The sequence below is a fragment of the Drosophila melanogaster genome, chromosome X (genome assembly GCF_000001215.4).
Source record: "Drosophila melanogaster chromosome X".
Classification (NCBI taxonomy): domain Eukaryota; kingdom Metazoa; phylum Arthropoda; class Insecta; order Diptera; family Drosophilidae; genus Drosophila; species Drosophila melanogaster.
In genome coordinates this window covers 20,147,652-20,173,617 of record NC_004354.4, presented here as the reverse complement: position 1 = coordinate 20,173,617, position 25,966 = coordinate 20,147,652, and the positions used below count along the sequence as shown (strand labels likewise).

Sequence of the window (25,966 nt, the reverse complement as noted above, 5' to 3'; positions counted from 1 at the left end):
ACAAGTCTCATTTTTCTTCGTGTGTAAAACTTGTGCTCTGCACCGAGCGCAAACCGGAGAGCACTGAAAAGAGACCTCGGTGCAGTGCCTCCCAATCCGAATTATTTAGCAAAAGCAGGCAGAGGCGACAAGACGTCGCAAGAAGAATTCGCAAAAAAGTCCCAGGAGAAAGACTGATTCGTGTGAAGTCGTCTACTGAAGAGCCACAAGGAACCCAAGGAATCTTCCAGCTGCATAATGGAATACAAAGTGAGTGGATTGGATTGCCAGGCTAGAGATGATTCCATTATTGCACTAATGCCTGTTATTGATTCGCCACGGCGATGCGTCACTCGCTACACGGGAAGAAAAATGCATATGGCTTAATGATTTGAGTTTGAATGTATTAACTTTCCAAAATATTAGTTTCTATCGAAAACAGAGAGTTACCATAGGAAGTTCAATCCTCATTGTATGCAGCTACTTTCTGATATTTGAAATGTTATATGTGTAAATGAATGATTTGAATATGACCATAATATTTGTTAGGCTGCTAAACTATTAGGCTTTTTTTTTTTTGCTAAAATTATATTTAATATACAACTAAATTTTTACTGTGCAGCCCGTGCCCACGGTTAAGGACGCAGCTCCCTTCGACGCCTCCCAGGACGCCCAGGTGCTGCGGGCGGCGATGAAGGGATTCGGCACCGACGAGCAGGAAATCATCGACGTGCTCGTCGGCAGGAGCAACCAGCAGAGGCAGACGATCAAGGCGGTTTACGAAGCGGAGTTCGAGCGCGACCTGGTGGACGATCTTAAGGACGAGCTGGGAGGCAAGTTCGAGGACGTGATCGTGGGTCTAATGATGCCACCAGTGGAGTACCTGTGCAAGCAACTGCACGCCGCCATGGCGGGCATCGGAACCGAGGAGGCCACGCTCGTCGAGATCCTGTGCACCAAGACCAACGAGGAGATGGCCCAGATCGTGGCCGTCTACGAGGAGCGCTACCAGCGCCCGCTGGCCGAGCAGATGTGCAGCGAGACCTCCGGCTTTTTCCGCCGCCTGCTCACGCTGATCGTGACCGGAGTACGTGACGGACTGGACACGCCCGTCGACGTCGGTCAGGCCAAGGAGCAGGCCGCCCAGCTCTACTCGGCCGGCGAGGCCAAGCTGGGAACGGACGAGGAGGTCTTCAACCGGATCATGTCGCACGCCAGCTTCCCGCAGCTGCGACTCGTCTTCGAGGAGTACAAGGTGCTCTCCGGGCAGACCATCGAGCAGGCCATCAAGCACGAGATGTCCGACGAGCTGCACGAGGCCATGATGGCCATAGGTCAGTATATATTTAACTGTTCCGTTATAAGTAATTGTTGTAACAGACACTTGGTTAAATGACACACTTCTTAACCTTTTAGTTGAGTGCGTCCAGTCACCGGCGGCCTTCTTCGCCAACCGCCTGTACAAGGCCATGAATGGCGCCGGCACCGATGACGCCACGCTCATCCGCATCATCGTCAGCCGCTCGGAGATCGACCTGGAGACCATTAAGCAGGAGTTCGAGCGGATCTACAACCGTACGCTGCACAGCGCCGTGGTGGTAAGTGGATCTCGAAGAATCGCGAGTGCTTCGCACATGGTTAACGCACCCCTTTCCCCTTCTCTTCACGTACTTGTCGGCATTTGTTGCGGTGTTTGTGTTGTCCTAGGACGTAAGTATTGGCCACGCCATTGGTGAAACGGATGTATTCCTGGTCTTGGTTACTCCACGTTATCAAGTGTTCCTTTTACGCTACATATGCTGCCAAAATCCCCATCAAATTATTTCTAAGAACGCCGAAGCAAACTGGTTCTTGGGCATTTTTCGATATCTCATTATTGGCTTGCCAAAAAAGTATTTTCGGGCAAAGTAGTAATTGTAGTGTAGAGGGCATAGCCAAAAAAGCAAGAACTTGGATCTCGCTTCAATACGTTCCTTTCTTTACTTTCCAGGCGGAGACCTCTGGTGACTACAAGCGGGCCCTGACAGCCCTACTTGGATCCGCCTAGGCCCGAGGATGTGGCAGCTGGTCCGCCCAATATTTTATTCGTGTTAATAGCTTTGATCGTAGTGTGCCTTTTAGGAAAATCGCTTTTAATGTCGTCTGCGCATGCGCACACTGTTGGCAATAAATAAACGCATATAGCAGCAGTTGTAACCAATGCGACGACTGACATAAACCTAGAGATCTGGGATCTGGCATCTAGCATCGGACATCGGGACTACTTAAAGAAGAGCTTGTGCAACTGCTTGGACTTCACGGGCACAAATTCTTGCATTTCATCCGGGTTGGTCCAGAAGGCCACACAGTTTTGAAGCTCAGTGCAAGGCGCCTCCCGATGGATGTACTCTTTCAGGATAAAGTCGTTCTCGATCTCGTGGTGGAAGCGGGTGTCGTGCATCCGGATTAGCACGTGGTCCACGCGCAGAAAGTGGCGCAAAAGGATGAAGAAGCCAGAGGGCATCACGCGCTGTGCCAGAAAGAGTTGGGCTTCTTCGATAAGGGCTCTATAATTTGTATTTATCAGCACTTACGATTCGCACGCTCATCACCGATATTCCGTGGTCGTGCAGCTCATCCTCGAACAGAGTTAAATCGTGGTAGAAGATGATGTTCTCGCGCTGCATCAGCTTGAACTTGTTCAGCGTCTGATTCGTGGTCTCCGATCGCACTTTTTCGTTCATGGTGCCCTGGTAGGTGGAGGTGAATGTCCAGTCGAAAGGCTTGAACTTCTCCTCCATTGTCTGCTCGTTACTGGAGTATAGAATTCAATCATTTGGGCGATTTATAGAGGAACAACAGTAGAACGATCCATATCCCAATCTCAATGGGAGTACCCACCGCGTTTCCCGCCACTCCTGAGCACAAGCGACCTCCAGCGGCTGCTTCCCATTGTCCACCAGCGCCAGCGCGTCCATGGGGCAGAACTCGAGAGTGGCGCCGTCCTTGTGCTGTAACACCAGCCGATTCTTGTGGAACACCATGTCGGGCAGGTGGGGCAGCTGCAGGGAGTGCTGGTAGTGGCAGAGGTCGCAGCGGTCGGCCGAGTCCTTGGGACAGCACTTGGCGGTGCCCAGTTGGCAGCTGCTCTTCAGGATGTGCGACTTCTCATACTTGATGGCCCAGTCGTGGAACTGGATGAACTCGCTGTCCACCGGCAGCCGGGGCACAAAGCACTGCAGGACGGGATTACATTGAGTGTTTGGCCATTGGAACTGGGCTATACCAACACATACCTCCTCCATGGACATTCTAAAGATATGTCAAATGATTTCAAAGTGTCTGTCTAAGTCGAAAATACTGTTCCAAAGCCCCCTATTGATCCTGTTAAAAATTTTTGTTATTATGTTAGGGATGCCAATGTCGATTACTTCTAAAGCTTAGCGGCGGTACTATCGAGGTTTTTCGATTGCAGCGCAATATTTAAATGCTATGGGGCGAAAGCAATCAAGTTGGCGTACTTGAGTGGATTCATAAGCTTATATAAGCCGTGGTTGTACACAATTCGAAATGAATCGCGTTTTTTGAAAGCTGCTATAGGTAAGGCGAAACTACATTCACATAGTTGTATAATTTTACAACGATAGTTATCGACATCTGTCAATCGGCGGGACTCTTGTTAAGCAATCGTCTGGCAACCCATGTGTTTTGTTTTTATCCAGGATCGTTAGTGTTTTTAACAGTTCCGTTTTCTGATGTGTATAATATTGTGAAGATTTTAGTTGGCAACCCAAGAACCGGAACCGGCAGCACGATGAATATCCTAAGGCGCCTGGACCGCCTGATCGCTCCCACCGTCCGCCGCAGCGCCGCCATTTCCACCAGCCTGTGGCCACACCGCTGGATGAGCCAGTCCACCACGATCTCCCCAGGAAGTCCCAGCAGCAAATCGACAGTAAACGCGGCCGAGGTGCGTGGCGTGGCTCAGATTCTGCGCCAGCAAAAGGGAAACCTGGGACAGCCCACCAGCGTCTCGCATCCACATCTTATCCAGCCGGACGAGCTGGTTCCGGGCGTGGAGCTGACCGAGATCAAGGAACGCCGTTCGCAGCTGATGCAAAACATCCGCGCCTATGCACGCAGTTTCGGCGGCGAGTTCAATGGGCACTCGAGTTCTTGTCACATGGTGAGGACCTGCAGGCTACAAAGAGAAGCAAAATATATAAACTTGAATCTCTGACAGCTCGTTCTGGGCGCCGCCTCCAAGAAGTATATGAGCGGCAAGATCCCGTACGTGTTCCGCCAGAACTCGGACTTCTACTACCTAACTGGCTGCCTAGAGCCGGACGCCGTGCTACTGCTGACCATCGACGAGGCCCAGAACGTGCAGTCCGAGCTGTTTATGCGTCCCAAGGACCCGCATGCCGAGCTGTGGGATGGTCCGCGCACTGGGCCCGAGCTCGCGGTGCCGCTTTTCGGAGTCACTGAGGCCCATCCGCTGTCCCAGCTGGAGGCGGTGCTGGCCAAGCGCGCAGGCGCCCTAAAACCACACATCTGGTTCGATCAGAAGAGCACCGACCTGCCGTCCCTGGCGGAGAACATGCTGCGATTGAGCGGCAATCAGCAGCGTCCGCTGCTGCCGGCCTACACTTTCCTAGAAGCCATGCGCCTGCTTAAGTCCCGCGACGAGATGCAGTTAATGCGGCGCACCTGCGACATAGCCTCACGCTCGTTCAACGAAGTGATGGCCGAGACCCGGCCAGGTCAGTCGGAGCACCATCTGTTCGCCGCGATTGACTACAAGTGCCGCATGCGCAACGCCAGCTACCTGGCCTACCCGCCGGTGGTGGCTGCCGGTAAAAACGCCACGGTGATCCACTACGTGGCCAACAGCCAGTTGTTGGGTCAGCAGGATCTCGTGCTGATGGACGCCGGCTGCGAGTATGGCGGCTACACCAGCGACATCACACGCACCTGGCCGGCGAGTGGGGTTTTCACGGAGCCGCAGCGCACACTGTACGACATGCTGCACCAGCTGCAGGAGGAGATTATTGGCAACGTGATGAAGCCGGGCGGCGAGACGCTCGACCAGCTGTTCGAGACCACCTGCTACAAGCTGGGCAAGTACTTGCAGGAGATCGGGCTGGTGGGCAAGTCGTTCAGCGAGTACAAGGAACTGGTCAGCCAGGGCTACCGCTTCTGTCCGCACCACGTCTCCCACTACCTTGGGATGGACGTGCACGACACACCGCACGTGCCACGCAACACACGCATCGTGCCCGGCATGGTCTTCACCGTTGAGCCGGGCATCTACATTGGCCAGGATTGCGGCGACGTGCCGCCCGAGTTCCGGGGCATCGGCATCCGCATCGAAGACGATCTGCTCATCAACGAGAACGGCCACGTGGAAGTTCTAACTGAGGCGTGCGTCAAGGATCCACGCGCCCTGCAGGAGCTTTGCAAACAGCAACAGAAGAACCCCGGTGCCTCATCCGCGGAGGCGTTTTAAGAGCTCACAACGAAAACCAAATTCCTAGTCATAAGCCTTTCATTCTCCCGACAACCTTATGAGCTGATTTGGGTCCTAAAGTAAAGGCAGATGCTGTATTTATAAATGCACACATGGCAAATACATTTTAAATTCTGTCAGATTGCAGATTACATATTACAGGTTACCGATCACAGCTTGGCGAACACTGGCTTATCGTCCTTCGTCAACTGGGCGGCCACAGCCTGGGCGAAGTCCTCCGACAGCAGGTTGAGCTTGTTCAGCAGGAGCTGCAAGGTGTGAGGCGTGAGGCGTGGTTAGCTCGTGCAAATTCGTTGAGATATTAGGATACCCACAATGTGATCCAAGCCCTCTTGATTGGTGTGCTCCAGGGAGTACACGAGGCTCTCCTTGGTTGTCTTTACGGCGACGGGACTCTTGCTAGCGATGAGCTCGGCCACGGCCAGGGCTCCGGTCAGCAGGGAATCCTTGTCTGGGAAGAGGCGACTCACCAGGCCCGAGGAGTGGGCCTCGGCGGCCTCGAATTTGCGCCCAGTGAAGCACAGCTCGCGGGCGAGGGACTGACTGCCCACTGCCTTGGGCAGACGCTGCAGGGTGCCCACGTCGGCGGCCATGCCGATGTCCACCTCCTTGACCTGGAAAAAGGCGTCCTCGGTGCAGTAGCGAATGTCGGCGGCGGTAATCAGGTCCACGCCGGCGCCGATGCACGCCTTGTGCACCGCCGTGATGACCGGCTTGGGGCAGTGCTCCAGGCTGCTGATTGAGTCCTGGTACACCTTGATCATTCGCTCCATGGAGACGCCCTTGCGGGCGTAGTCATCGGTCTCGGCCAGCGTTTGGCCCACGTTTATCATGTCGTTGAGGTCGATGCCGGCGGTGAAGTGCTTTCCGGAGGCGGACAAAACGATAGCCCGGCAGTCGGGATTAGTGGCCAGTCCGTCGAAGCACTCCTTGATCTCCCTGGAAATGGGTAACGCAGTTTGGGTTAGCAGTCTGCGGAACAGGAAACGGGAAGCTATTGGATAACCCACAGCCACATCTGCTTGCTTATGGCGTTGAACTTGCTGGGCCGATGGAGCTCCACATGAAAGACGAACGGCTTGGGCGAACTGACGGCCAGCGTCTTGAAAGAGCCGGTGGGTCCGGATTCCGGGAGGGCGGAAAGGTTTCTCTGCATCTTAAGGGATCCGATGGCTGACGGGAAGTGCAATTGATTGGACTTTTAAAACGATGAAGAGACAAAGGTTCAATCACCGGTGTTCGGACTTTGAACCGAACCCAAATTTCGAACGCAGAAGGCTGGATGTCGGATTATCGAAGTCCCCGATACTTACCCGTGGGCTTGGGCGTTAGTTTCATCAGAGTGTTCAGGCGGGAGAGCGACATAATAAACCTTCTTTTCACTGGTTTCAAATCAAATCTACTTGTTGCGGCAGCTAAATTTGTTTTGTTTGCTTAACGATACGTAGCAGTGCTGCCACCCGGCAGAAATATTCAAAATAAGGCGGGCTCTCGGCTTATCAAAGCTACTGGATATATTTCACTAGCAGATTTTCAATGGATTTTTCTGGCTGCATAAGGACACAGTTGTTGCAATAAATGGGTTGTAGGTAAAATCAAGTCGTTGCGGCAGAAATTTGTTCGGCTACTATATCAATACGGTGTTTTGCTGCCACCCGGCTGGAGGATTCTAACTTAAAAAGTTTTGCATCAAATTCGCGTCAATGCGAATGTGTATTATTATTTATTTTTTCGTTGTTTAGAGGAGTATTCCAAAAAATAAAAATGCTAGAATGTTCAGATAAGAATTATCCAACTATATATGTACGACTTAAGTTTATAGGACTCAAGAAAGTATATAAAATGCGCAATCGAAAAATCAGGTTCACCATTCTTTGGAGAATATTTCCACTCGCAGAGCCTGTTCCTAATTGCACGCTAGCCCATCTTAAGGGACATTTCTTGTGCCTTGCTTACCTAAACCGAATTAGGTAATGATCCTGGAAAAATGCAGTGGGAGGAGCTTAAAGCATTTAAAAATGCCGCCTGGAATTCACCTCAAAATACGAAAAAAAATTAATAAGTACATAAAAAACGATGCCATGTTCCATTTTCTTCCGTTCCGACATAGCCGCTAACTCATCGACGCTAACTTGACGCACATAACAAGACGCACATAAAATTGCCATGAACAGATATTATTCTCGAATCTATCGATGTATCGTCCCAGCTTCCATCACTTCTCAAAGTTATCGAAAATTTGAGTTCTGCTTGCCACAATCTAAAAATCAGAAAATCATAAAGGTGCATAGTCTCGAAGCAGAAGCTCACAGGTCAGAGAAGAAATTTTCGGAATAAAAAAATAAATATAACAAGTTTTCAAAAATAACTCCGCACCAAACCCATTTAACCAAATCAAAAGCTTAAAGCAGTGAATAGTGTTATTTTTAAAAATTTAGCACAAATAAAAAGTTCGGGAATTCAACGCTTTTTGGTAAGTTTTCATAATGAAATAGCATTGTGCAATGAATTGTAACACAAATACATATATCTACTTGAAAAGGCATTAATTAGAACCCCTATACACATACTTTGAAAATAAAGGACTGCAACTTTCATTCAATTCGCATTTGCCCCAGGTTACGGCAATTTTCGAGGAAATTCGTAGAAACAGAAATAAAACCGAGAGTTTGACGCTTGCCAACTCTGGCAGTAGGGTTGCCCCTAAGCGTTTTTCCAACTGTTTAATTATTTGTGCAGGACTTTACATTGAATTGGCACACGTGTTTTTTGAGACAGCCACAAAACAAAATCTTCAACTGAAACCCGCCATGTTTTTGTTATGCTAGCCGAATGTATATAAATCAAAGAAGCGTTTCCGACCCCATAAACCTTACAAACTATATATATATATATGTTATACATATATTCTTGATCATTTGCTTAATAATATTCCCGATTTGCTTGTGTGAATCTCAAACTGTTGCCGCCAACTTCTTGGTATTAAGGGACACGTGCTTCACTTGTCAACAGAAGCTAACTGGCAAATTGTGTTCAGATTAGACTCTTAGAAACCCATTAAGAGTTAAAAAAAATCAATCGATGGGAATTTATAGAAACAGAATCGTCTCCGACCCTATAAACCCTACAGACTATATGTGCATATTTGTATATTCTTCATCATTGGCTAAATAAAATTCCCGATTTGTTTGTGTGAATCTCAAACTGTTGCCGCCAAAATGCTCAACTTCTTGGTATTAAGGGACATGTGCTTCACTTGTCAACAGAAACTAACTGGCAAATTGTGTTCAGATTAGACTTTTAGAAGCCCATTAAGAGTTAAAATAAATCAATCGTTGGGAATTTATAGAAACAGAATCGTCTCCGACCCTATAAACCCTACAGACTATATGTGCATATTTGTATATTCTTCATCATTGGCTAAATAAAATTCCCGATTTGTTTGTGTGAATCTCAAACTGTTGCCGCCAAAATGCTCAACTTCTTGGTATTAAGGGACATGTGCTTCACTTGTCAACAGAAGCTAACTGGCAAATTGTGTTCAGATTAGACTTTTAGAAGCCCATTAAGAGTTAAAAAAAAATCAATCGTTGGGAATTTATAGAAACAGAATCGTCTCCGACCCTATAAACCCTACAGACTATATGTGCATATTTGTATATTCTTCATCATTGGCTAAATAAAATTCCCGATTTGTTTGTGTGAATCTCAAACTGTTGCCGCCAAAATGCTCAACTTCTTGGTATTAAGGGACATGTGCTTCACTTGTCAACAGAAGCTAACTGGCAAATTGTGTTCAGATTAGACTTTTAGAAGCCCATTAAGAGTTAAAAAAAAATCAATCGTTGGGAATTTATAGAAACAGAATCGTCTCCGACCCTATAAACCCTACAGACTATATGTGCATATTTGTATATTCTTCATCATTGGCTAAATAAAATTTCCGATTTGTTTGTGTGAATCTCAAACTGTTGCCGCCAAAATGCTCAACTTCTTGGTATTAAGGGACATGTGCTTCACTTGTCAACAGAAGCTAACTGGCAAATTGTGTTCAGATTAGACTTTTAGAAGCCCATTAAGAGTTAAAATAAATCAATCGTTGGGAATTTATAGAAACAGAATCGTCTCCGACCCTATAAACCCTACAGACTATATGTGCATATTTGTATATTCTTCATCATTGGCTAAATAAAATTCCCGATTTGTTTGTGTGAATCTCAAACTGTTGCCGCCAAAATGCTCAACTTCTTGGTATTAAGGGACATGTGCTTCACTTGTCAACAGAAACTAACTGGCAAATTGTGTTCAGATTAGACTTTTAGAAGCCCATTAAGAGTTAAAATAAATCAATCGTTGGGAATTTATAGAAACAGAATCGTCTCCAACCCTATAAACCCTACAGACTATATGTGCATATATATTCTTCATCATTGGCTAAATAAAATTTCCGACTTGCTTTTGTGTGAATCTCAAACTGTTGCCGCCAAAATGCTCAACTTCTTGGTATTAAGGGACATGTGCTTCACTTGTCAACAGAAGCTAACTGGCAAATTGTGTTCAGATTAGACTTTTAGAAGCCCATTAAGAGTTAAAATAAATCAATCGTTGGGAATTTATAGAAACAGAATCGTCTCCAACCCTATAAACCCTACAGACTATATGTGCATATATATTCTTCATCATTGGCTAAATAAAATTCCCGATTTGCTTGTGTGAATCTCAAACTGTTGCCGCCAAAATGCTCAACTTCTTGGTATTAAGGGACATGTGCTTCACTTGTCAACAGAAGCTAACTGGCAAATTGTGTTCAGATTAGACTTTTAGAAGCCCATTAACATTCAATCGCTGCGCGCTCTACAGCACTCGCTCTTCTATTTGAATATTGCCATTTCTCTCGCACCACCTGAGTAACGGGTAAATAAGAGCTGTTTTTATTTTTTCTTTTGAATTTCGTTTCAATTTAGCTACGGCAATTCTCTTTGGACTTCCCAAGGCAACAAATTAAAAAGATCTATTTTTTAATTTAAGGGTTGCTTAGGAAAATATAAAACTATATATAGAAACTAGAAAAGTCAAGTATTAAGATTTTATATTTATATTTTTCTATTTAGGTTGTTGCTTGATTTTTTTATTTCGTTCCTATTTAGCTACGTCAATTCTCTTTGGACTTCCCAAGGCAAAAATTTGAAAATATCCCTTTTTAACATCAGGGTTGCTTAAGAAAATATAGAAATATATATAGAAACTAGACATGTTAAATATTAAGATTTTAATTAAAATTTTTTCAGAACAGCAGTTTTAGGCAATTCGTGCCAACGCAAATAAAATCAAATCAACTCGAGGCGATCTGGCATCTCTGGCTGCAGGGCTATCTCCGATAAACCGACGTTCATTGCGCGCGAAAACAGTCAATCGCTTCTCAATCGGCGAGATTTGTTTTTTTCGGCTGCTGTTGCTGTTTTAGTTGAGGGATTGGTCACCGGAAACGCATCCATGGTGCAGATCTGCGTGCTGTGCCTCAGCGGCGAGCGGGACGAGCTGATCTTCGGCACTGTGCACGTGGAGGGCAACATGATGGTGCACCGCAACTGCTTGGTAAGTAAGAGTATTCGGGTGGGCTTCCGCGTCCAGGAGACTCCTTCGCAAGCCGACCTTCTCACTCCCCTCGTTCTCCCTTCCTCTTGCAGTACCTCAGCTCGAATCTCATCCAGCGTGGCGAAAAGAAATTGAGCATCATGAACTTCCTCAAGGAGGACATCGAAGCGGAGGTCAACCGCTGCCGTTTGCTTAAGTGTTGCTATTGCCGCCGCTTGGGCGCCAATATTTGGTGCTGCAAGTCGGGGTGCCGTCGCACCTTCCATACCAAGTGCGGCGTCGATAATCTGGCCCAGAACCAGTTCTGCGACACGTACAACTCGTTCTGCCATCAGCATGTGCTGGTGCCTCGAAACCGTCCGGTGTTCAAGAATGACGAGGAATGTCTCCTATGCGCGGAGGACGTGGTTGCCAAGGGCGAGCGCTTCAGCGTGGTGACCTGCCTATACGCGCCGTGCTGCCGCAATGGATGGTTCCACCGCAGGTGCCTGCAGCGCTACGCCAACTCGTCCGGCTACTTCTTCAAGTGCCCGCTGTGCAACAACACAGATGTGTTCCGCAGGGTGGCTTATATGGGCATCGCGGTGCTGGACCAGTAAGTTAAAACCTACTACATTTGGAGCAAACAAGCCCAACTAACCAGTACTTGTATTCCGCAGAGACGCTTCCTGGGAGACCGAGCCGGACGCCTTTGCTGGGCAGTACCGCCGCGATGTCAATTGTACGGCCGCGTTGTGCGTTGCGGTCTCTGGTCGCGCCGACACTTCCGCCATGCTGCTGTACTGCACCTCATGTGGCGCCAATCCGTCACATTACCTTTGCACGTTGAAGACTCTCCAAAACTACGTCTGCAAGGTTTGCTCAGCCGTCAGCCCGGAGGCAGTGCCCGTTGCCGAATCGGACTCGGATGACGCCGGCTCAATGGACGACTCGGCCGAAGCCCCACGTCCAGGTCACCTAAATGGTGATCAGATTCAAGAGAAGCTATCACCCTCCCATTGGGATGATTTCGGCTCCTCCGACGATGATGCCGTCTTTCAGCGTGCGTTCGATACCAAAGTGCAGAGTCGCGTGGTGACCCTCTCCGATGATCAACCATCTACTTCTGCGGGGGCACGCGCTTTAGCCGATCGTGGAACTCGCACATTTGAATCACAGGGAACGCAAACAACATTTCTCTCAAGTGTAGTAACCTCGTTTCGCTCTGCTACTGCAACTGCGACATCATCCACATCCACATCCACATCCACATCCGCATCGACACTTGATAACCAAGAAAACACTGAGCCGTCCACATCGAATGGACGTCGTCCCTGGCGCCCTAGATACGTCTCGCCGCCTAGACACGTGTCGGATAGCGATGACGATAGTGATGAATATGATAGTGATGAATATGAGTCGAAGAGGCGCCAACTTACGCCCACTGCCGCTGCGCCGTCGAATGGCAGGCGTCTGTTGGGCTCCATCTCGCCGGAGCCGAGCACTCCTGCTCCACGTGTCTTACGTCGCCGCACTTTGGCCAACAGGCCTTCCTCACTCGCCAACATGGATATATCCTGTGTGGCCAATAGGACCCGCCACCGCTTGTCCAACCACATGGCCAGCCGCAAGGATTAGGAGAACAGATGACATTACAATAGATCACACTCGCACAAATCCATGTACACGGCAAGATCAATATGGATATATCCTGAGTGGGCAGGATACCCGCAGGGACTAGGAGAACAGATGACAACATCACGATACATAACACTTGCACATTCCATTAACCATCACATCGACTAGGTTGTGGACCAAATGCGTGCGTTTGGTTCGCACCCGTTATTCTCTATTTTCCGCCTTTTGTACATATAAAATTCCATTAAAATCCTGTTCTCCTAGCGGTATTCGCTAATAAGATGCATTTACCATTTATTTGCTTTGTTAAGTAAGCTAAGTAAGTGCTCCTTTCCACACGTATAAATAACTTGTATACATATTTACTTTAAGTAGCTGTAGACATTATTTTCCCCATCTGACTTTCTTTTCAGCAGCTCGCAGTGCCTACATTATTTCAATTACTCTAAGCATTACATTTTTTTGACTAGCGATCTAAGAATCCCTGAATCCAGTATCTGTATCAAGAATCCCAGTATCTGAACGCTAAAATGAAATAAATAAAATTAAAATATTTGAAAAATAAGTTAGAATGATTTTATTTGGATGTTGAAAAAACTTCTCAAAAGTTGTAAACTACGAATACTCACTTTCATTAAGAGTATAGCGTTTTGCTTCTAGTTAATACCCGCTACAAATCGGTATGAAAGTATATAATATTTAGTTTTTTTTTTGGTATTAATATAATATGGGCTTTATAAGTGATTATTTGAAGATTTTTTAAAAATCGCGCCATTCATAATAAATAAGTGCTGGATATGGCCAAAAGTTTATGCACAGGTGGCAACGTTAGCAACCCGCTAAACGGCAACACTTGCGATAATGTTCTCTAAATATATCGATACATATTGATATTAAAAAAAATTGCCAGTATTAATTTATTAAACTAATTTAATTTTTTGAGTGGGCACATTGCATATTTAGTTACAGAAAAATTCGACTTTATGCTCCGGCTAAATGAATCGATGTTTGTGGGGTACTATCTATCCTAAACTATCGATAGCATAAACATCGCATTTGGTTCCGTCTCTAGTGTGGGTGCGTTAGCAATAGTTTATCCAGAATATGAATTAACCAGAATTAATCCGCAACGCCGACGCCCACAAATTCCCACAAATCGTCGTCCTTTCAGCGCTGCAAGAGCAACCCGGAAGCTGGAAAGTTCGAGACCGCCGAGAAGCCCAATATAAATTCAACAGTCAGCCAGAGCTTCACTCCTGTGTGTGTGTGCGTGCGTGCGTATGTGTTCGTGTGTTGTGTCTGTGCTACAGTGTTGGAGAGAGCGAGACGCACGATTGCGAGGGAGTCGAGCTTTGCGAAAATTTGCCAGCCTATATTGAAATATTTTCGGCACCAAATCGCCGTCTTATCCGCCAGCAAGCCATTGGATCTGATGGAAATGAGCCTGCCGCTCGATTTCTCTTCGCAAATCCGCTGTTAAAGCAAAAGCAACAATTGTACCAGTGGAGCCAAAAAAAGAGAAACACACCTACCTAATCAAAGGAAATTAAATAACAAGGCGGCGGCAACAACACTTACATAAATTAACTCGCAACGCAACAACACTAATAACTATAGCTTATCACACAGCAACAAAAACATCAGCAACAGCAGCAAAAACAACAACAACAACAGACCAGCAGCCAGAAAGAACAACAGCTTATCTCAGATATTCAGCCGGCTGCACCAGTGCGAGCGAGAGGGTCGTAGCTTGGGGCGAAAGAGAGGGCGCTTCCGAGAGAGTGCGAAAGAGAGAGAGAGAGAGAGTAAGCGCAGGGAGTGTGCTCCTGTGTGTGTGAGTGTGGGAGCAGGCAGCAGAAAAAAAGAAAACAAAAGTATATTTTGCATTGTTCGACGCGCCTAACTGTAAATATAAAAGCACTTGCAAAAACAAGGAAAAACACAGAAAAACAGCGAAAAAACGTCGAAAAATGGCACGCGGCTTCGATCATCTATTCAAGTTGCTAATAATCGGCGATAGCGGTGAGTTTCCCAGGCATTCCCGTTTCCCACAGACCAGGTGCTTAAAAATAGCATCGAGTTGAAAATAGCAGGTGTAAATTGCAATTTGTCCCCGTTTCCTGGCCAAAAACGCAGTTGTCTCCACCTCCCTTTCGCATTACTGCATCTGATTACCATTAATGTATGTTACATTTAAAATGCTAACGCCAACATGGCGTATGAGTAATGTTGTTTTCAGTTTCCATAATACTTTCAACATTCGTCAGCTTCTTGTTTCTATACTCAATGTTTTTGGCATACTCAACATGTGTTAGGTTGTACTAATTTTATATATTTAATCATAAATGCAAAAGCACTTTATATCAGTCCTGTCCTCCTCCTAACGTAGCTATCTACATATTCATTTGGGCGTATTTCGAGAAAGGTGGTCTGGCTCGGGCAAAACCAGGCTCATGACTAATGGTGACGCACTGGCAGGATATACAGCTTGATATGCGAGCAGACCAGCTGCGGCGGTAACCGGAGCAGGAGAACACTCCCCGCTCCACAGCAATGTCATATGCCGAATGGGCTTACTTGTGTGTAGTAACGATATCACATTTTTGTAATACGAATCCCATTCCATCTTTCCATCTGATCCCCTGCAGGCGTGGGCAAGTCGTCGCTGCTCATCCGGTTCTCGGACGACACATTCTCAGGCAGTTACATCACCACCATCGGCGTGGACTTTAAGATCCGCACCGTGGACATCGAGGGCATGCGCGTAAAGCTGCAGATCTGGGACACGGCCGGGCAGGAGCGCTTCCGGACAATCACCAGCACCTACTACCGCGGCACCCACGGCGTCATTGTCGTCTACGACGTCACGAACGGCGAATCCTTTGCGAACGTCCGCCGCTGGCTGGAGGAGATCCAGAATAACTGCGATGTGGTTAAAAAAGTATTAGGTGAGCCTATATCGTATTACGCACAGAATTGGTTGACCCGTACTGAGAAGTAGTTGTTGGCTATGCCAAGCGGAGCTTAATTAGTAGACAACTTACATTATCGATATAGACTCATGTTTCGATTCCTCAACAGTGGGCAACAAGAACGACGATCCGGACAGGAAGGTGGTCATTACCGAAGACGCGCAGCGGTTTGCGAAACAAATGGACATCGAGCTATTCGAGACATCTGCCAAAGACAACATAAACGTGGAGAACATGTTCTTGTCGATTACGCGACAGGTGCTCGATCACAAGCTGCGCACCTCCCCCAACGAGCAGCAGAAGGACACGCTCCATCTGAAGCCCAATCCCAAGGGCAGCAAGGGTGGGAAGTGCTGCAGGTGAAAGCGGCTCCGGCACGGGAGCTGGCATTGCAACTGGACCGACGGCGACGGCGGCGGCGGCGGCGGCGGCGGGACGGGAATTGGAACTGAAATTAGGACCAGGACCTGGATCAACTTCGGGGGCGGACGGAATCGTTGTGGGGGCGCGTAGTTTGTAGGGTTCTTGGCTTACGATTCGACACAGACACTCACTCACATAGACATAGCTAACACCACCAAACAACCAACAACAAGAAACCACACAAAGCAAACAACACGAGACAACTGAACAACACTCACACCCACTAGAGACAACAATTTTTTTTGTTTTGTTTTTTTTTTTCCTCCTCAGTTTTATTCGGAATAATGCCAGATAGCCGTAAATTAAAGTGTAAAAGTGTAAAGCGCAATTAAATGTATTTAGCAATTTATATACATATTAATATATACATACATAAACAAAATTGAAACAAATTGCATATTTATATACAAGAATATATTTATATTTCAAACGGAAAATTGTATTTACAATAACAAGAGCGACCGCAGGAAAAGGCACGAGGACGCAAACGCCTCGCTCGCTAGCTAAGCTACGAAACACATTTATAGAAATATATAAATATATATACATAGATATACATATGTGGGGAGATCAAATTATTGGCTTCCGATCGCGACTCTCCACTTTTAATACTCCCATAGTTTAAAATTTAAAAACGAAAGCTCTGATCTGCCGACTATCAATCGCGAAAGACACGTTTTGAATGAATCTGAAATTTTATTTGCTTGGAGTGATGCTTTTAAACATTTCGTTGCTCTCGGAAACTGCCTTACTTGTTAAGATTTCATTTGATATTATTGCCGCCATTCCGTGATTGATTTAACTGGATAAACTAAAGAACTTCAGGGACTGTTTCCAATTCTTTTGGATGTGCTTGCTTAAAATGAAAAACCTGAAACTGTCAGCCAATATGATTTCCAATGCAAATTTTCTGAAGAGAAATAGTTGTAGGTAATGTTTGTATCTATTCGAAAACCGGGGAACCAATACTCCAATTCTCTGATATTATATACATACATTACATATGTACCCTCAGAAAGAATAAAGATTGATCTTTGGAAAAACACGATTACTTGCGCTCGGACTGTAATTCAAAACCATGTTTTTAATCCATAGCTATGTTGAATATGTCCAAAATGTAGCCACTTTTCATTTAAGTCCTTAGGCATTGCTGATTTAAAATTAAATAAGATATGATTGGCAATCAACATTTTGTGGCATTCTTTTATGCCACAAATGCATTTAATACATCGCTACATTTGTATTGTATCTAAGTTAAAAACGCACCAAATCGCACTGCAAGCACGTTCGTTATTTTTGGTAAACTTTCCCGATTTTACAATTTTTGTTAGCTTCTAAAAGTAGTTGCATACTCTTCGGCGACTCTATGAAACGAGTGAATAACGTAGTAACGAAGCGCACTAGAATTTATATTTATATGTTCACAATGTACATATGGGTTCGCTTTGTGGTAACCATATTTATTCTGCTTAAAAAACCATTCGATTCATAGATTTATTTTAAATACCACAATAATCGATTTCGGTTCCAGTATATATTTATTTATATGTAAACCTTGAGCTATACCCAAAATTCAAAGACTATGTTATTGCGTTTGAATACCAAAATGAATTACCTAGTTGTGGTTTGGGCTGAAAAAAGCTTTCAGAAAGTGAGGCAAACTCATAGTTAAATACTATTCTCGAATATGAAACCTATATTTCATACCAACCAAAAGAAAACTATATATTTATATAAATGTATATATATATCTATATATATAGATGTATATATTTATCGATCAAAATAAAGAAGGCAATTTGATTTTCTAAAATGTTTGGTCTTTTGCATTTAGCCGTTAAGATTTTGGGTTGGATTTCGGTACTAAGACAATCAGTAATATAATCTTTATATCTTTAAAATGGAATTTTTTCCCTTCTGCAGTATTTGAAAACAATTTGTTTAACTTTTTTATGATGTATTCAGTTGTTTGTGACTTTACGGATCCCAGAAAAATAGCACATTGTTTATGATTATTATTTACTTGTATTATTTATTGTTTTTCAACGCATTTTTTATCGCTTCTGTTGGGGAGAGCACGAGGTTAGGGCAACGACTAGTACGGGAAGTGGGCAGATGCGGATTGGTGCGGATTGGGATGGGGATTGGCTGGGCGGATGGTGACTGGTTTGGCAGGCAGTGCGGCTCCGGGACTATACGACTCCCCATCCCGCCTCAGTGGTACTTGGCCACGGGAAAGGTGCGCGTCTGGCGACAGGACACCAGGGCGTCGCCCGACTGTCCCTGTGGACAGCGGCAGACAGCCAGGTGGGCCTTGGGCTCGCAGCTGGCTCCAGTGGCACACTTGCCGATGCAGGGATCGATGCACTGGTAGTTGATGCAGGCGCGATGGTCGGGGCACTCGTTGTTGCTCAGGCACTCACCCTGTGGACGAGGGTAAGTGGGTTAGTACAGTAGTTATGCCCCATTATAATGGAGAATGAAGAAGAAGAAGAACTCTATTTAAAATCGAAATACAGACAAAATTTCGACATATTTGCCGTTTCCGCTTAAGAGAGCGTTCGTCACTAGTTTGTCAACTCTTTTTTGGTATAATTAAAAAGTAGAAACAGTAGGAAGAACTCTATGATTGGGATCACCGGATCATCGTAGATAACACCGTTGTTGCCCAATCTGTATGATTGCCTATGATTTGGACAGTGACTCACCCGGGTGCAGTGGCTCAGCGGATTGCCGGTGTGGCCGGGCAGGCAGTTGCAGACGGGCCGCTCGCGGCCGGTGTTGTCGTGTCCGGGCACGCAGATGGCGTTGGTGCCGCACGGATTGGGGTCGCAAAGGTCCTCCTTGGTGAAGGGACGGCAGCGCACGAAGGGATCGCCGGTCATGTCGCGGGGGCAGCTGCAGACGGGTGTGAGGCCGCGCAGGTTGCAGTCGGCGCCGATGCCGCAGGCACCCTCGCAGGTGTTCTTGCAGATGCCGTAGAAGCAGGCGGGTCGCCCGGCCGGGCAGTCGGCATCGCCATAGCACTCCGGTCGGCACTCCGTGTACGGGCTGCCAATGTAGCCCTTGGGGCACTCGCAGACAGCCCGGTGATTGCTGACCGTTCGGCAGGTGGCGCCAGTGCCGCACTGCCCGCATGCCGGCACGCACTTGAAGTTGCTGGAGCACATGTCCCGGCTGCTGCAGTCGCCATCGTGATCGCACTCGTGGCGACAGCCGCTCAGCGGATTGCCCACATAGCCGTGAACGCATGAGCAGGTGGGCACGCCGTTGATGATCTCGCACTTGGTGTTAACGCCGCACGGACTGGGATGGCACTGCTCCTCTGCGGAATGGAATGAGAGATTAATGTTTGGAAATGGACGACACACAGCAGTGTCGTAGACTCGCCCACAAAGCTGTCTGCAACAGTATATTTTGAATGCGGCATGGCGATGATGGATTCATTTCCATCTGAGCAAGACTTTTCAGTAAGTAAGTGCTATATTGCCAAGTTCAAGTGTCGATTTAGTTGAGTCTATGAAAAGTTCAATCGGCCGACGAAGGAAGTTGTTTTCCACCCGACCTTTCACCTTTCACCTTTCACCATCGTTGGGGGTTGTGGCCCCTGTCAACATCCGCTGTTGCTGCCCCATTTTTGATTTATGCCGGGTCATGTGACTTGTGTTCCGGTCAAATCGGGAAAATACCTCCAATGGGGCCAATAATTGGGGGCCGGCCACTCAAAGTGGGCAAATAGAAAATCATATTCAAATAGCCGGGCTCATTTATGCGCATATTTTTGGTTTTTACCCCATATTTTCTTTTATTTTTGCACCAATTGTTGTTACTCGTCGTTCAAGATGATGATGATGATGATGGTGATGATGATGATGATGATGATGGTGGTGGTGCGGTGAGCAAGTCAAGAAATTAGTTTGCGTTGTTTTCCGTTCCGATGGCAAAAGTTTCGCCATTATCAGGCCTTTTCTCTTACATTTCCTTTTGACATAATTTGCGAGAAGCAGCAACTTTTCCGCGCCGGGAAAATGTATTGTAATGAAATGTGGAGTTCGGTTTTGAAAATCGATTGCAAAATGTCTTGCAACGAAAGTCGGAAATGCTCGTCGTCGACATTAAATCGATGTATTGGTAGATTTTCTTCGAAATATATAGCTAACCAAATAGTTATTTTTTATTATCGGCGTGGCAAACGCATTGTGGACCTTTAAATGTTAGCAATTCATTTGTATTCCTGCACGAAATCTTTAAGGCAAATGTCCGTGAATGTTTTCAGTTGGTCTGCAACACGCCCAAAGGGAATCGCAACTGCTTCGGCTCCCCAGGAACATGAATGGAAAAGAATCCGGTGTCCTTGGGGCGGCAGCAGGGAACATCATGGAGCAGGGAATCCGAGCTACTTCCATTCCCCGCAGACTGTTCGTTTGCAATTATTGTTTCCAAGTCAGTTGCTAATTGGAAATGCAAATAAATATTGTATTTCAATGGGAATTGCACGCAAACGGAGGCCGGAGTAAAGGCAACACAGAAAGGGATTTAAGTGAAATCAAGAATATATGTATATCGGAGGACCAGTTAAGATGCAGAAATCGGAAAAGGGGCGAGAAATGCCAGGCCCTTGGACTCGACACGAATCCCGAATGAGCAACCAACGTAGAGATGCAATTTATTGACGCCGACTCTTGGACGGACAGCAATTGAAATTGGTTTTCAACTGACTTTATTTTAAAGAAATTCAAGCCAAAGATAATATTTAGCAGCTCAATATTGGCGTTAAAAGTTAAGGAATATAATAGATTCGTTGAGGTAGAAGACCCCCCCCCCCCCCCCACCCATCAAATAATTTCCTGGTTAGAAGTTCTAGTTAATTTGCCTTTTGAACATGTGCGTTTGTCCGTTCGTATAAAAGCCAGAATGTTGGTAATAAACAAGCAGGTCCTAGTGACATTTACACCGCTCAACTTTCACGGTCACAATTTAGAAAAAAGCTTTCAATTATGTGTTAATTTTAATATTTATAGTTAAGAAATTCCCAGCAGGAATTATTTCAACTAATGACGGAACCTGCGCTTAGCCACTATTTATGGCAAGTTCTGAATATGAAGTGTTTGGAAATGTTACTATTCCCATTTAGAACGCTTAAATATTTAAGCCGATCAAATTACGTTCAGTGTGCTTCAGTTTGTCGTTCTAAAGATGATATTTTTCAATCAGTTTCTTGCAGTGTAGCCCCCGGGTGGATCAAGTTGTCTTCTTCCAGCGAAATTCCCAAGCCACTCGGCCGACCTGTGCTACCTGAATGGTAGCTGGCCGACCTGCGCAGCTTATGACCATAATCGGATGTTGACTGGTGCCTAACCGGGGCCACCTTTCGGTTCCGTCGGATTCCAGCTCTACTAGGCTCGACTACGGACACTCGTTGGCCTTGAGAGCTCGCCCACTGCGTCCTTGATCTTGACAATTGCGAAGCGAAATGCTATGCTAATTACCATAAAATTACAAAGGCCCCAAGTGTTGGGCGTTGGCCGTTGGCTTTGGATTATTATTATTATTATTATAATTCTCATTATCATCGAGTGCAAAATGTTATGCAAGCAAGGTAAACCCACATGCTGTCCAGAGGCCCAGCCCCCTGTTTTTGTCAATACACTAGATTTGACCAAATTTGGCAATACCACTTGGATTTGCGACGTCATCTTGCCACTTATCTAGCACCTCATTGTGGAGAAGGGATTCGCGAGTGGGCTAATTAATCGATGTACCTATGTCAATCCATGTCTATATCTATGCATTTCCGGAACAATCAGTCGTATGTCCACTTTGCATTAATGCAAAAAAAAAATAATAATAATAAATAAAACATAATAAACAACATGAGTTGTTTACAAATTGTTTACAAATATGTCGCGATCTATGTGTTCATTTAGTTTGAAATTTTTCTATTAGACAAGGCATTGCATTATGCCAATTTTCAAGTGCATTCGTGTATTGCCAATAATTTTAACACTGCAAACACTCCGCTCCTCTTGGTTCATCTCATTGTTATGTAACTCAGTAAAGAAACCTGTTTGCCCTTGATTTAATTCAAGTGGTCAAGGCTTATTTCTCGGCTTGGTTTTCACATCCACACTATGTATGTACATACATGTATGATCACTTGCATCTTTTAGCTAATTAAAATTTTAACCAGCTGATGATTGTAATTCATATATTATTAGTACATAATCAATGTTAAGATGTGCGCGTTAAGAACTAAGAGCTTTTAATTGATTCGATCATCTACTAGTACATATATCTTTAAATTGTGCATTTCTCAGATTTCCCAATTAATTAATTTATTTAATCGTGAAACGAAATACACAATCGAAGCGGATTGATTTCAACAGCTCCCAGTTGAGCGAACGACTCTTATGACACCCGGCATTTTAATCGATTTTGAGCTCTGCCACGCCTACCCCGCGGCATGTGGGCGGTAGTGGAGTGGTCAGGCACTTACCCGGATCGTTGAGGTGGCAGGCGTGGTATGGGTCGCCATTGTAGCCGGCGGGGCAGCTGCACACGGCCACGTGGTTGCGGGCCTGGAAAGAGCAAGCGGAGGTGGCGTAGAGTGCCGATGGTCAGAATGCGAGGGAATGCGCCAGAAGTTGGCCGTGGAGGAGTGTTGGCGACATAAAAGTCCCACTTACGTCACAATTGGAGCCAATGCCACAGGCACCCACGCAGGGATTAACGCAGCGATTGTCCTTGCACTGCAGGTTGTCGCGACAGTCGACGTTGTCCAGGCACTCGCCGCGATTGCAGTGGGTGAGCGGATTACCGCTGAATCCGGGCGGGCACGAGCAGACGGGCCGTCCTCCGGAGGCCTCCTGGCACACGGCGTTCACGCCGCACGGGCTACCGCTGCATCCGCTCGCGTAGGACTGCGCTGTGTGGGCGAGAGGAGAGGAGAGAGGCACAGGCGGTGAGGTGATGCACTGGTGCGCAGGTGAACTTGTGTCTCAATCTAATCTCTAATGCTACGCTACTACGAGTATGGTATGTACATACATATGTATACTATACTATACTATACTATACTATACTATATACTATACTATATATATATAGGGGTTAGGGGTTAGGGGTTAGCTACTGCAGACACATTTGGGGCGCGGGGTCAATGGTCAAGGATCAAGGGTCAAGGGTCAGGGGTCAGGGTGCTGGCGGCGGTGCTCTCCTCCTATGTACATCGTGCTGGTGCGGTAAGACTACGAATACGGATACTGATAGGCAAGCTGTGTAAATACCACGTGTGTAGACCGGATCTCTATAGACAACCCGCTGCAGGGATCGCCCATCGCCGTAGGTGTAGTAAGTGCGGTACGTGCAGTTCACGCAGCGCTTCCCCAGCTTTTTACCTGCGGCCAGTTGGGGCAAGGACGCGATGGCCACCGCCACCAGGGCCACGACCAGGAGCTGCTGCTGCAAGAGAAGGATCAGCTGCGATTAGTGCTGCTATCACTTGAATTTAAATTCAATACGATACCGATCTAAGATGAATATAATATTTGAATATATTTGAATACTAACTTGAAGTAACTCCAAATGGAGTGCATTCACTAGTTCTCATTAGTAACGAAACTAAATAAAAGACAACGGTAATACAAAGATAAATGTCATATTCTGCGTCAATCGTAGAGCCAGTCGAATGAAATGAGTTTGAACTGGATTGGGATTCATTCACTAAAGTATTCGATATGAACAAACATCTCAATCGAGAAGCGAGTATCACGCCCCCTTTGCCGGTTTATGTGTCATAATCGCATTCGAGTTCTGAAAAAGCCCAATAAACATGACTAACTCGATGATCCGCTGTTTGGTAGCAAACATTGGCTTGGACTTGGACTCTCAGTGGTCAGTGGGATTCTGGTGGCACCATGTTTGGGCTAACTGGGCATGGAGATGAGACGAGACGAGACGAGACGATCGAGATGATGATATGGCTTCGCTCTCAAGGTGGCGATCATTGTTGGCGAATGACACATGGGTGATAAACTTGTTGTCCGCTTCTTTGGAAGCTCAATTCGGGCTAAAAACAATTATTCAAATATCGGCATACAATAAGAATATGCAAATGGGGGTCGGCTGCCTTTTCGAATTACTCTGAATGACCAATATGGTAGTCCATGTTCGTATCAACTAAGTTGTCGATCATCGCGTAAATGGCACGGATGGATCCACCGAGGGAGGAAATTGGATTTTTTTCTTAAATCACACATCTTGCAGGGTGATTTATAATCTGATTACATTGCGCAAGGGAAGTGAAGTGAATCAGAGCCATATTTGTTATATTATATATGTACATACATATGTACATTTAAATAATTGCTTTTGGAAGGGCGAGAACTAAATAGTCAACTATATAATCTGTTCAATCTTGAATTAGTTAAATAAAACGTAAAACCTGTCAGAGTTTAGATTAAATTAATGCTTTCTAAATTTAAATAATGAGCAAGAAAATGTTAAGTGCTCAACATAAGTAGGTAAAAAGGTAAACAATTCAAATCTATTGGACTTTTTACTCTTCTCGTAATGGCAATTAAAATAACAAGCTATGCTAAAGTGCTAGAAACTAATTGGTTTGTGTTTTTGGCTTTGTGCACAAACAAATGAATAATGGGCTTGATGTTTACTTGGGCAGCTTAAAAAGCGTTGAGTGATTGATCATCGCCAAAAAAAACAAAAAAATGGGCAGATAAAAGGCAGATCGAAGACACTCAAAAGAATAAACCGATCGTGGGCTTCAGAAACATTACGAGTATGTGGGAATATTTCTTGGTTCATTCGATGTATTTGCAAATCCATTCACCACTATTCATCTAGCCGGAAGTAAATAGCAAATAGCAAAGTTAAGTCCTTACATTGTGAAATGAATATTTTTTTTGTCGTGTTTGCTTTAAGTACATCAATATTCCATTCACGTATCATTTACTGAATGCATATTTTATGTATTGCCTTTGTGCGTAATTTTTTCACTTAAGTTTTCGCGGTGAAGAAAATAAACAGCAAATAAATGTGCAAGTTTAAATCTATATACTTATTCGTGATTCAGATTCTTTCCTTAAATCGAACCCATTTTTATTACTTTTATAAAATTGTTTATAAATTATCCATCGTTGATAGATTGCTTCAGTTTAGATGATTTAAAAAAAAAAAAGGATATATTCCTTAACACACGTTTATATATACATATTGATTTTGGTTATTCCCACTGCAACTCACCATTTTCGGGGTTCAGTTCTTAGAAAACACTAGCACTACAGCAGATAAAGAACGTAAAATAAAAAACAAAACAAAAAGTGTCAACTGATAAATGGTTGCGATTTCCCACTTGGCACGCTTCGCTTTCAACTGAGTCGGCTTCTAGACGAGCTTGGGCTATTTATAAGGCCGCAACTCTTAACTTGGCCGAGAAACAGCTGAGCGACGTTGGCGTCATCTCTCAGCTGCTCTGCTCTGCTCTGATCTGCTCACCTTCCCTTCCCGAATTCCCCTCTACCCCGCATCCACAACCCTTCCACTTACACAGAGAAAAAACTATAGTATAGCTTGATATTAAAGATTTGTAAAGTAAATTATCTCTCCTCAGGTAGTAGCATCCAATAGTTGTTGTAATTTTAACAAAATAAAGATCGGAATTTACCAAATTCATTAGTTTTATAACTAATTTACCATTATGTCTGCATAAGTTCAACTTGCTAAACTAGAAACATTTCGAGTAACGAAAGCAGTAGATCAAATTGATGAAGTAGTTAATTTAGTTATATATATTTGTTCAGCCTGTCAGTTGGAAAACTATTTTTCCCAATGCACCAGCATTCTGTCTCATAAC

General features: G+C 45.3%; 7 protein-coding genes across 15 annotated transcripts; 4 read left to right on the top strand and 3 right to left on the bottom strand.

Moving 5' to 3' along the window:
• Window positions 1-103: 103 nt before the first annotated feature.
• On the top strand, window positions 104-2,173 carry AnxB10 (Annexin B10). 2 transcript variants are annotated; one of them, NM_001169333.2, is made up of 5 exons: window positions 104-249; window positions 602-1,313; window positions 1,396-1,577; window positions 1,687-1,689; window positions 1,970-2,173. In NM_001169333.2, the coding sequence occupies exons 1-5, from the start codon at window positions 238-240 to the stop codon at window positions 2,024-2,026; spliced, it is 966 nt and encodes a 321-aa protein (NP_001162804.1). In that variant the 5' UTR covers window positions 104-237; the 3' UTR covers window positions 2,027-2,173. The 2 variants fall into 2 exon arrangements, with proteins under 2 accessions (NP_001162804.1, NP_476615.1); NM_057267.4 differs by lacking the exon at window positions 1,687-1,689.
• Window positions 2,092-3,396, bottom strand: CG9578 (uncharacterized protein). Its single transcript, NM_134533.4, has 4 exons — window positions 3,255-3,396; window positions 2,860-3,194; window positions 2,553-2,772; window positions 2,092-2,488 (listed from the first exon to the last, which is right to left on the bottom strand). Exons 1-4 carry the CDS (start codon window positions 3,267-3,269, stop codon window positions 2,240-2,242), a joined length of 819 nt encoding a protein of 272 aa, NP_608377.1. The 5' UTR covers window positions 3,270-3,396; the 3' UTR covers window positions 2,092-2,239.
• A 240-nt stretch (window positions 3,397-3,636) lies between these two features.
• On the top strand, window positions 3,637-5,576 carry CG9581 (uncharacterized protein). Its single transcript, NM_134532.4, has 2 exons — window positions 3,637-4,144; window positions 4,202-5,576. The coding sequence occupies exons 1-2, from the start codon at window positions 3,773-3,775 to the stop codon at window positions 5,465-5,467; spliced, it is 1,638 nt and encodes a 545-aa protein (NP_608376.1). The 5' UTR covers window positions 3,637-3,772; the 3' UTR covers window positions 5,468-5,576.
• Window positions 5,538-6,945, bottom strand: CG9577 (uncharacterized protein). Its single transcript, NM_134531.4, has 4 exons — window positions 6,802-6,945; window positions 6,499-6,661; window positions 5,803-6,427; window positions 5,538-5,736 (listed from the first exon to the last, which is right to left on the bottom strand). Exons 1-4 carry the CDS (start codon window positions 6,851-6,853, stop codon window positions 5,638-5,640), a joined length of 939 nt encoding a protein of 312 aa, NP_608375.1. The 5' UTR covers window positions 6,854-6,945; the 3' UTR covers window positions 5,538-5,637.
• Window positions 6,946-7,787: 842 nt separating this feature from the next.
• Window positions 7,788-13,263, top strand: Phf7 (PHD finger protein 7). 3 transcript variants are annotated; one of them, NM_001272812.1, is made up of 4 exons: window positions 7,788-7,961; window positions 10,777-11,083; window positions 11,176-11,678; window positions 11,743-13,263. In NM_001272812.1, the coding sequence occupies exons 2-4, from the start codon at window positions 10,982-10,984 to the stop codon at window positions 12,698-12,700; spliced, it is 1,563 nt and encodes a 520-aa protein (NP_001259741.1). In that variant the 5' UTR covers window positions 7,788-7,961; window positions 10,777-10,981; the 3' UTR covers window positions 12,701-13,263. The 3 variants fall into 3 exon arrangements, with proteins under 3 accessions (NP_001259741.1, NP_001259740.1, NP_608374.1); NM_001272811.1 differs by having other exon boundaries at window positions 10,782-11,083; window positions 11,743-12,974; NM_134530.3 differs by lacking the exon at window positions 7,788-7,961 and having other exon boundaries at window positions 10,887-11,083.
• A 482-nt stretch (window positions 13,264-13,745) lies between these two features.
• On the top strand, window positions 13,746-17,852 carry Rab35. 4 transcript variants are annotated; one of them, NM_001272809.1, is made up of 4 exons: window positions 13,746-14,722; window positions 15,090-15,279; window positions 15,349-15,648; window positions 15,782-16,473. In NM_001272809.1, exons 2-4 carry the CDS (start codon window positions 15,261-15,263, stop codon window positions 16,033-16,035), a joined length of 573 nt encoding a protein of 190 aa, NP_001259738.1. In that variant the 5' UTR covers window positions 13,746-14,722; window positions 15,090-15,260; the 3' UTR covers window positions 16,036-16,473. The 4 variants fall into 4 exon arrangements, with proteins under 4 accessions (NP_001259738.1, NP_001259739.1, NP_608373.1 ...); NM_001272810.1 differs by lacking the exon at window positions 15,090-15,279 and having other exon boundaries at window positions 15,782-17,852; NM_134529.4 differs by lacking the exon at window positions 15,090-15,279 and having other exon boundaries at window positions 15,782-17,139.
• Window positions 17,853-18,103: 251 nt separating this feature from the next.
• On the bottom strand, window positions 18,104-25,494 carry aspr (asperous). Of its 3 annotated transcripts, none has more exons than NM_134528.3 (6): window positions 25,357-25,494; window positions 23,382-23,556; window positions 22,782-23,020; window positions 22,592-22,673; window positions 18,804-19,420; window positions 18,104-18,519 (listed from the first exon to the last, which is right to left on the bottom strand). In NM_134528.3, exons 1-6 carry the CDS (start codon window positions 25,357-25,359, stop codon window positions 18,310-18,312), a joined length of 1,326 nt encoding a protein of 441 aa, NP_608372.1. In that variant the 5' UTR covers window positions 25,360-25,494; the 3' UTR covers window positions 18,104-18,309. The 3 variants fall into 3 exon arrangements, with proteins under 3 accessions (NP_608372.1, NP_001188677.2, NP_001188676.1); NM_001201748.3 differs by having other exon boundaries at window positions 23,493-23,556; NM_001201747.2 differs by having other exon boundaries at window positions 23,382-23,553.
• Window positions 25,495-25,966: the final 472 nt, after the last annotated feature.

Excerpts from the sequence above, each read along its gene's own strand:
- AnxB10 (NM_001169333.2), top strand. Across the intron at positions 1,314-1,395 it reads CGAGGCCATGATGGCCATAG|TTGAGTGCGTCCAGTCACCG; the intron begins GTCAGTATATAT and ends TTAACCTTTTAG.
- CG9578 (NM_134533.4), bottom strand. Across the intron at positions 2,773-2,859 it reads CAGGAGTGGCGGGAAACGCG|TAACGAGCAGACAATGGAGG; the intron begins GTGGGTACTCCC and ends TCTATACTCCAG. Across the intron at positions 2,489-2,552 it reads CGGTGATGAGCGTGCGAATC|CGCGTGATGCCCTCTGGCTT; the intron begins GTAAGTGCTGAT and ends TTTCTGGCACAG.
- CG9581 (NM_134532.4), top strand. The coding sequence starts at position 3,773 with ATGAATATCCTAAGGCGCCTGGACCGCCTGATCGCTCCCACCGTCCGC. Across the intron at positions 4,145-4,201 it reads ACTCGAGTTCTTGTCACATG|CTCGTTCTGGGCGCCGCCTC; the intron begins GTGAGGACCTGC and ends AATCTCTGACAG.
- CG9577 (NM_134531.4), bottom strand. The coding sequence starts at position 6,853 with ATGTCGCTCTCCCGCCTGAACACTCTGATGAAACTAACGCCCAAGCCC. Across the intron at positions 6,662-6,801 it reads ACTAACGCCCAAGCCCACGG|CCATCGGATCCCTTAAGATG; the intron begins GTAAGTATCGGG and ends ACTTCCCGTCAG. Across the intron at positions 6,428-6,498 it reads ATAAGCAAGCAGATGTGGCT|GGAGATCAAGGAGTGCTTCG; the intron begins GTGGGTTATCCA and ends ACCCATTTCCAG.
- Phf7 (NM_001272812.1), top strand. The coding sequence starts at position 10,982 with ATGGTGCAGATCTGCGTGCTGTGCCTCAGCGGCGAGCGGGACGAGCTG. Across the intron at positions 11,084-11,175 it reads TGGTGCACCGCAACTGCTTG|TACCTCAGCTCGAATCTCAT; the intron begins GTAAGTAAGAGT and ends TTCCTCTTGCAG. Across the intron at positions 11,679-11,742 it reads GGCATCGCGGTGCTGGACCA|AGACGCTTCCTGGGAGACCG; the intron begins GTAAGTTAAAAC and ends TGTATTCCGCAG.
- Rab35 (NM_001272810.1), top strand. The coding sequence starts at position 14,671 with ATGGCACGCGGCTTCGATCATCTATTCAAGTTGCTAATAATCGGCGAT. Across the intron at positions 14,723-15,348 it reads GCTAATAATCGGCGATAGCG|GCGTGGGCAAGTCGTCGCTG; the intron begins GTGAGTTTCCCA and ends GATCCCCTGCAG. Across the intron at positions 15,649-15,781 it reads TGTGGTTAAAAAAGTATTAG|TGGGCAACAAGAACGACGAT; the intron begins GTGAGCCTATAT and ends ATTCCTCAACAG.
- aspr (NM_134528.3), bottom strand. Across the intron at positions 22,674-22,781 it reads GCATTGGCTCCAATTGTGAC|GCCCGCAACCACGTGGCCGT; the intron begins GTAAGTGGGACT and ends TGCTCTTTCCAG. Across the intron at positions 19,421-22,591 it reads CTGCCACCTCAACGATCCGG|AGGAGCAGTGCCATCCCAGT; the intron begins GTAAGTGCCTGA and ends TCCATTCCGCAG.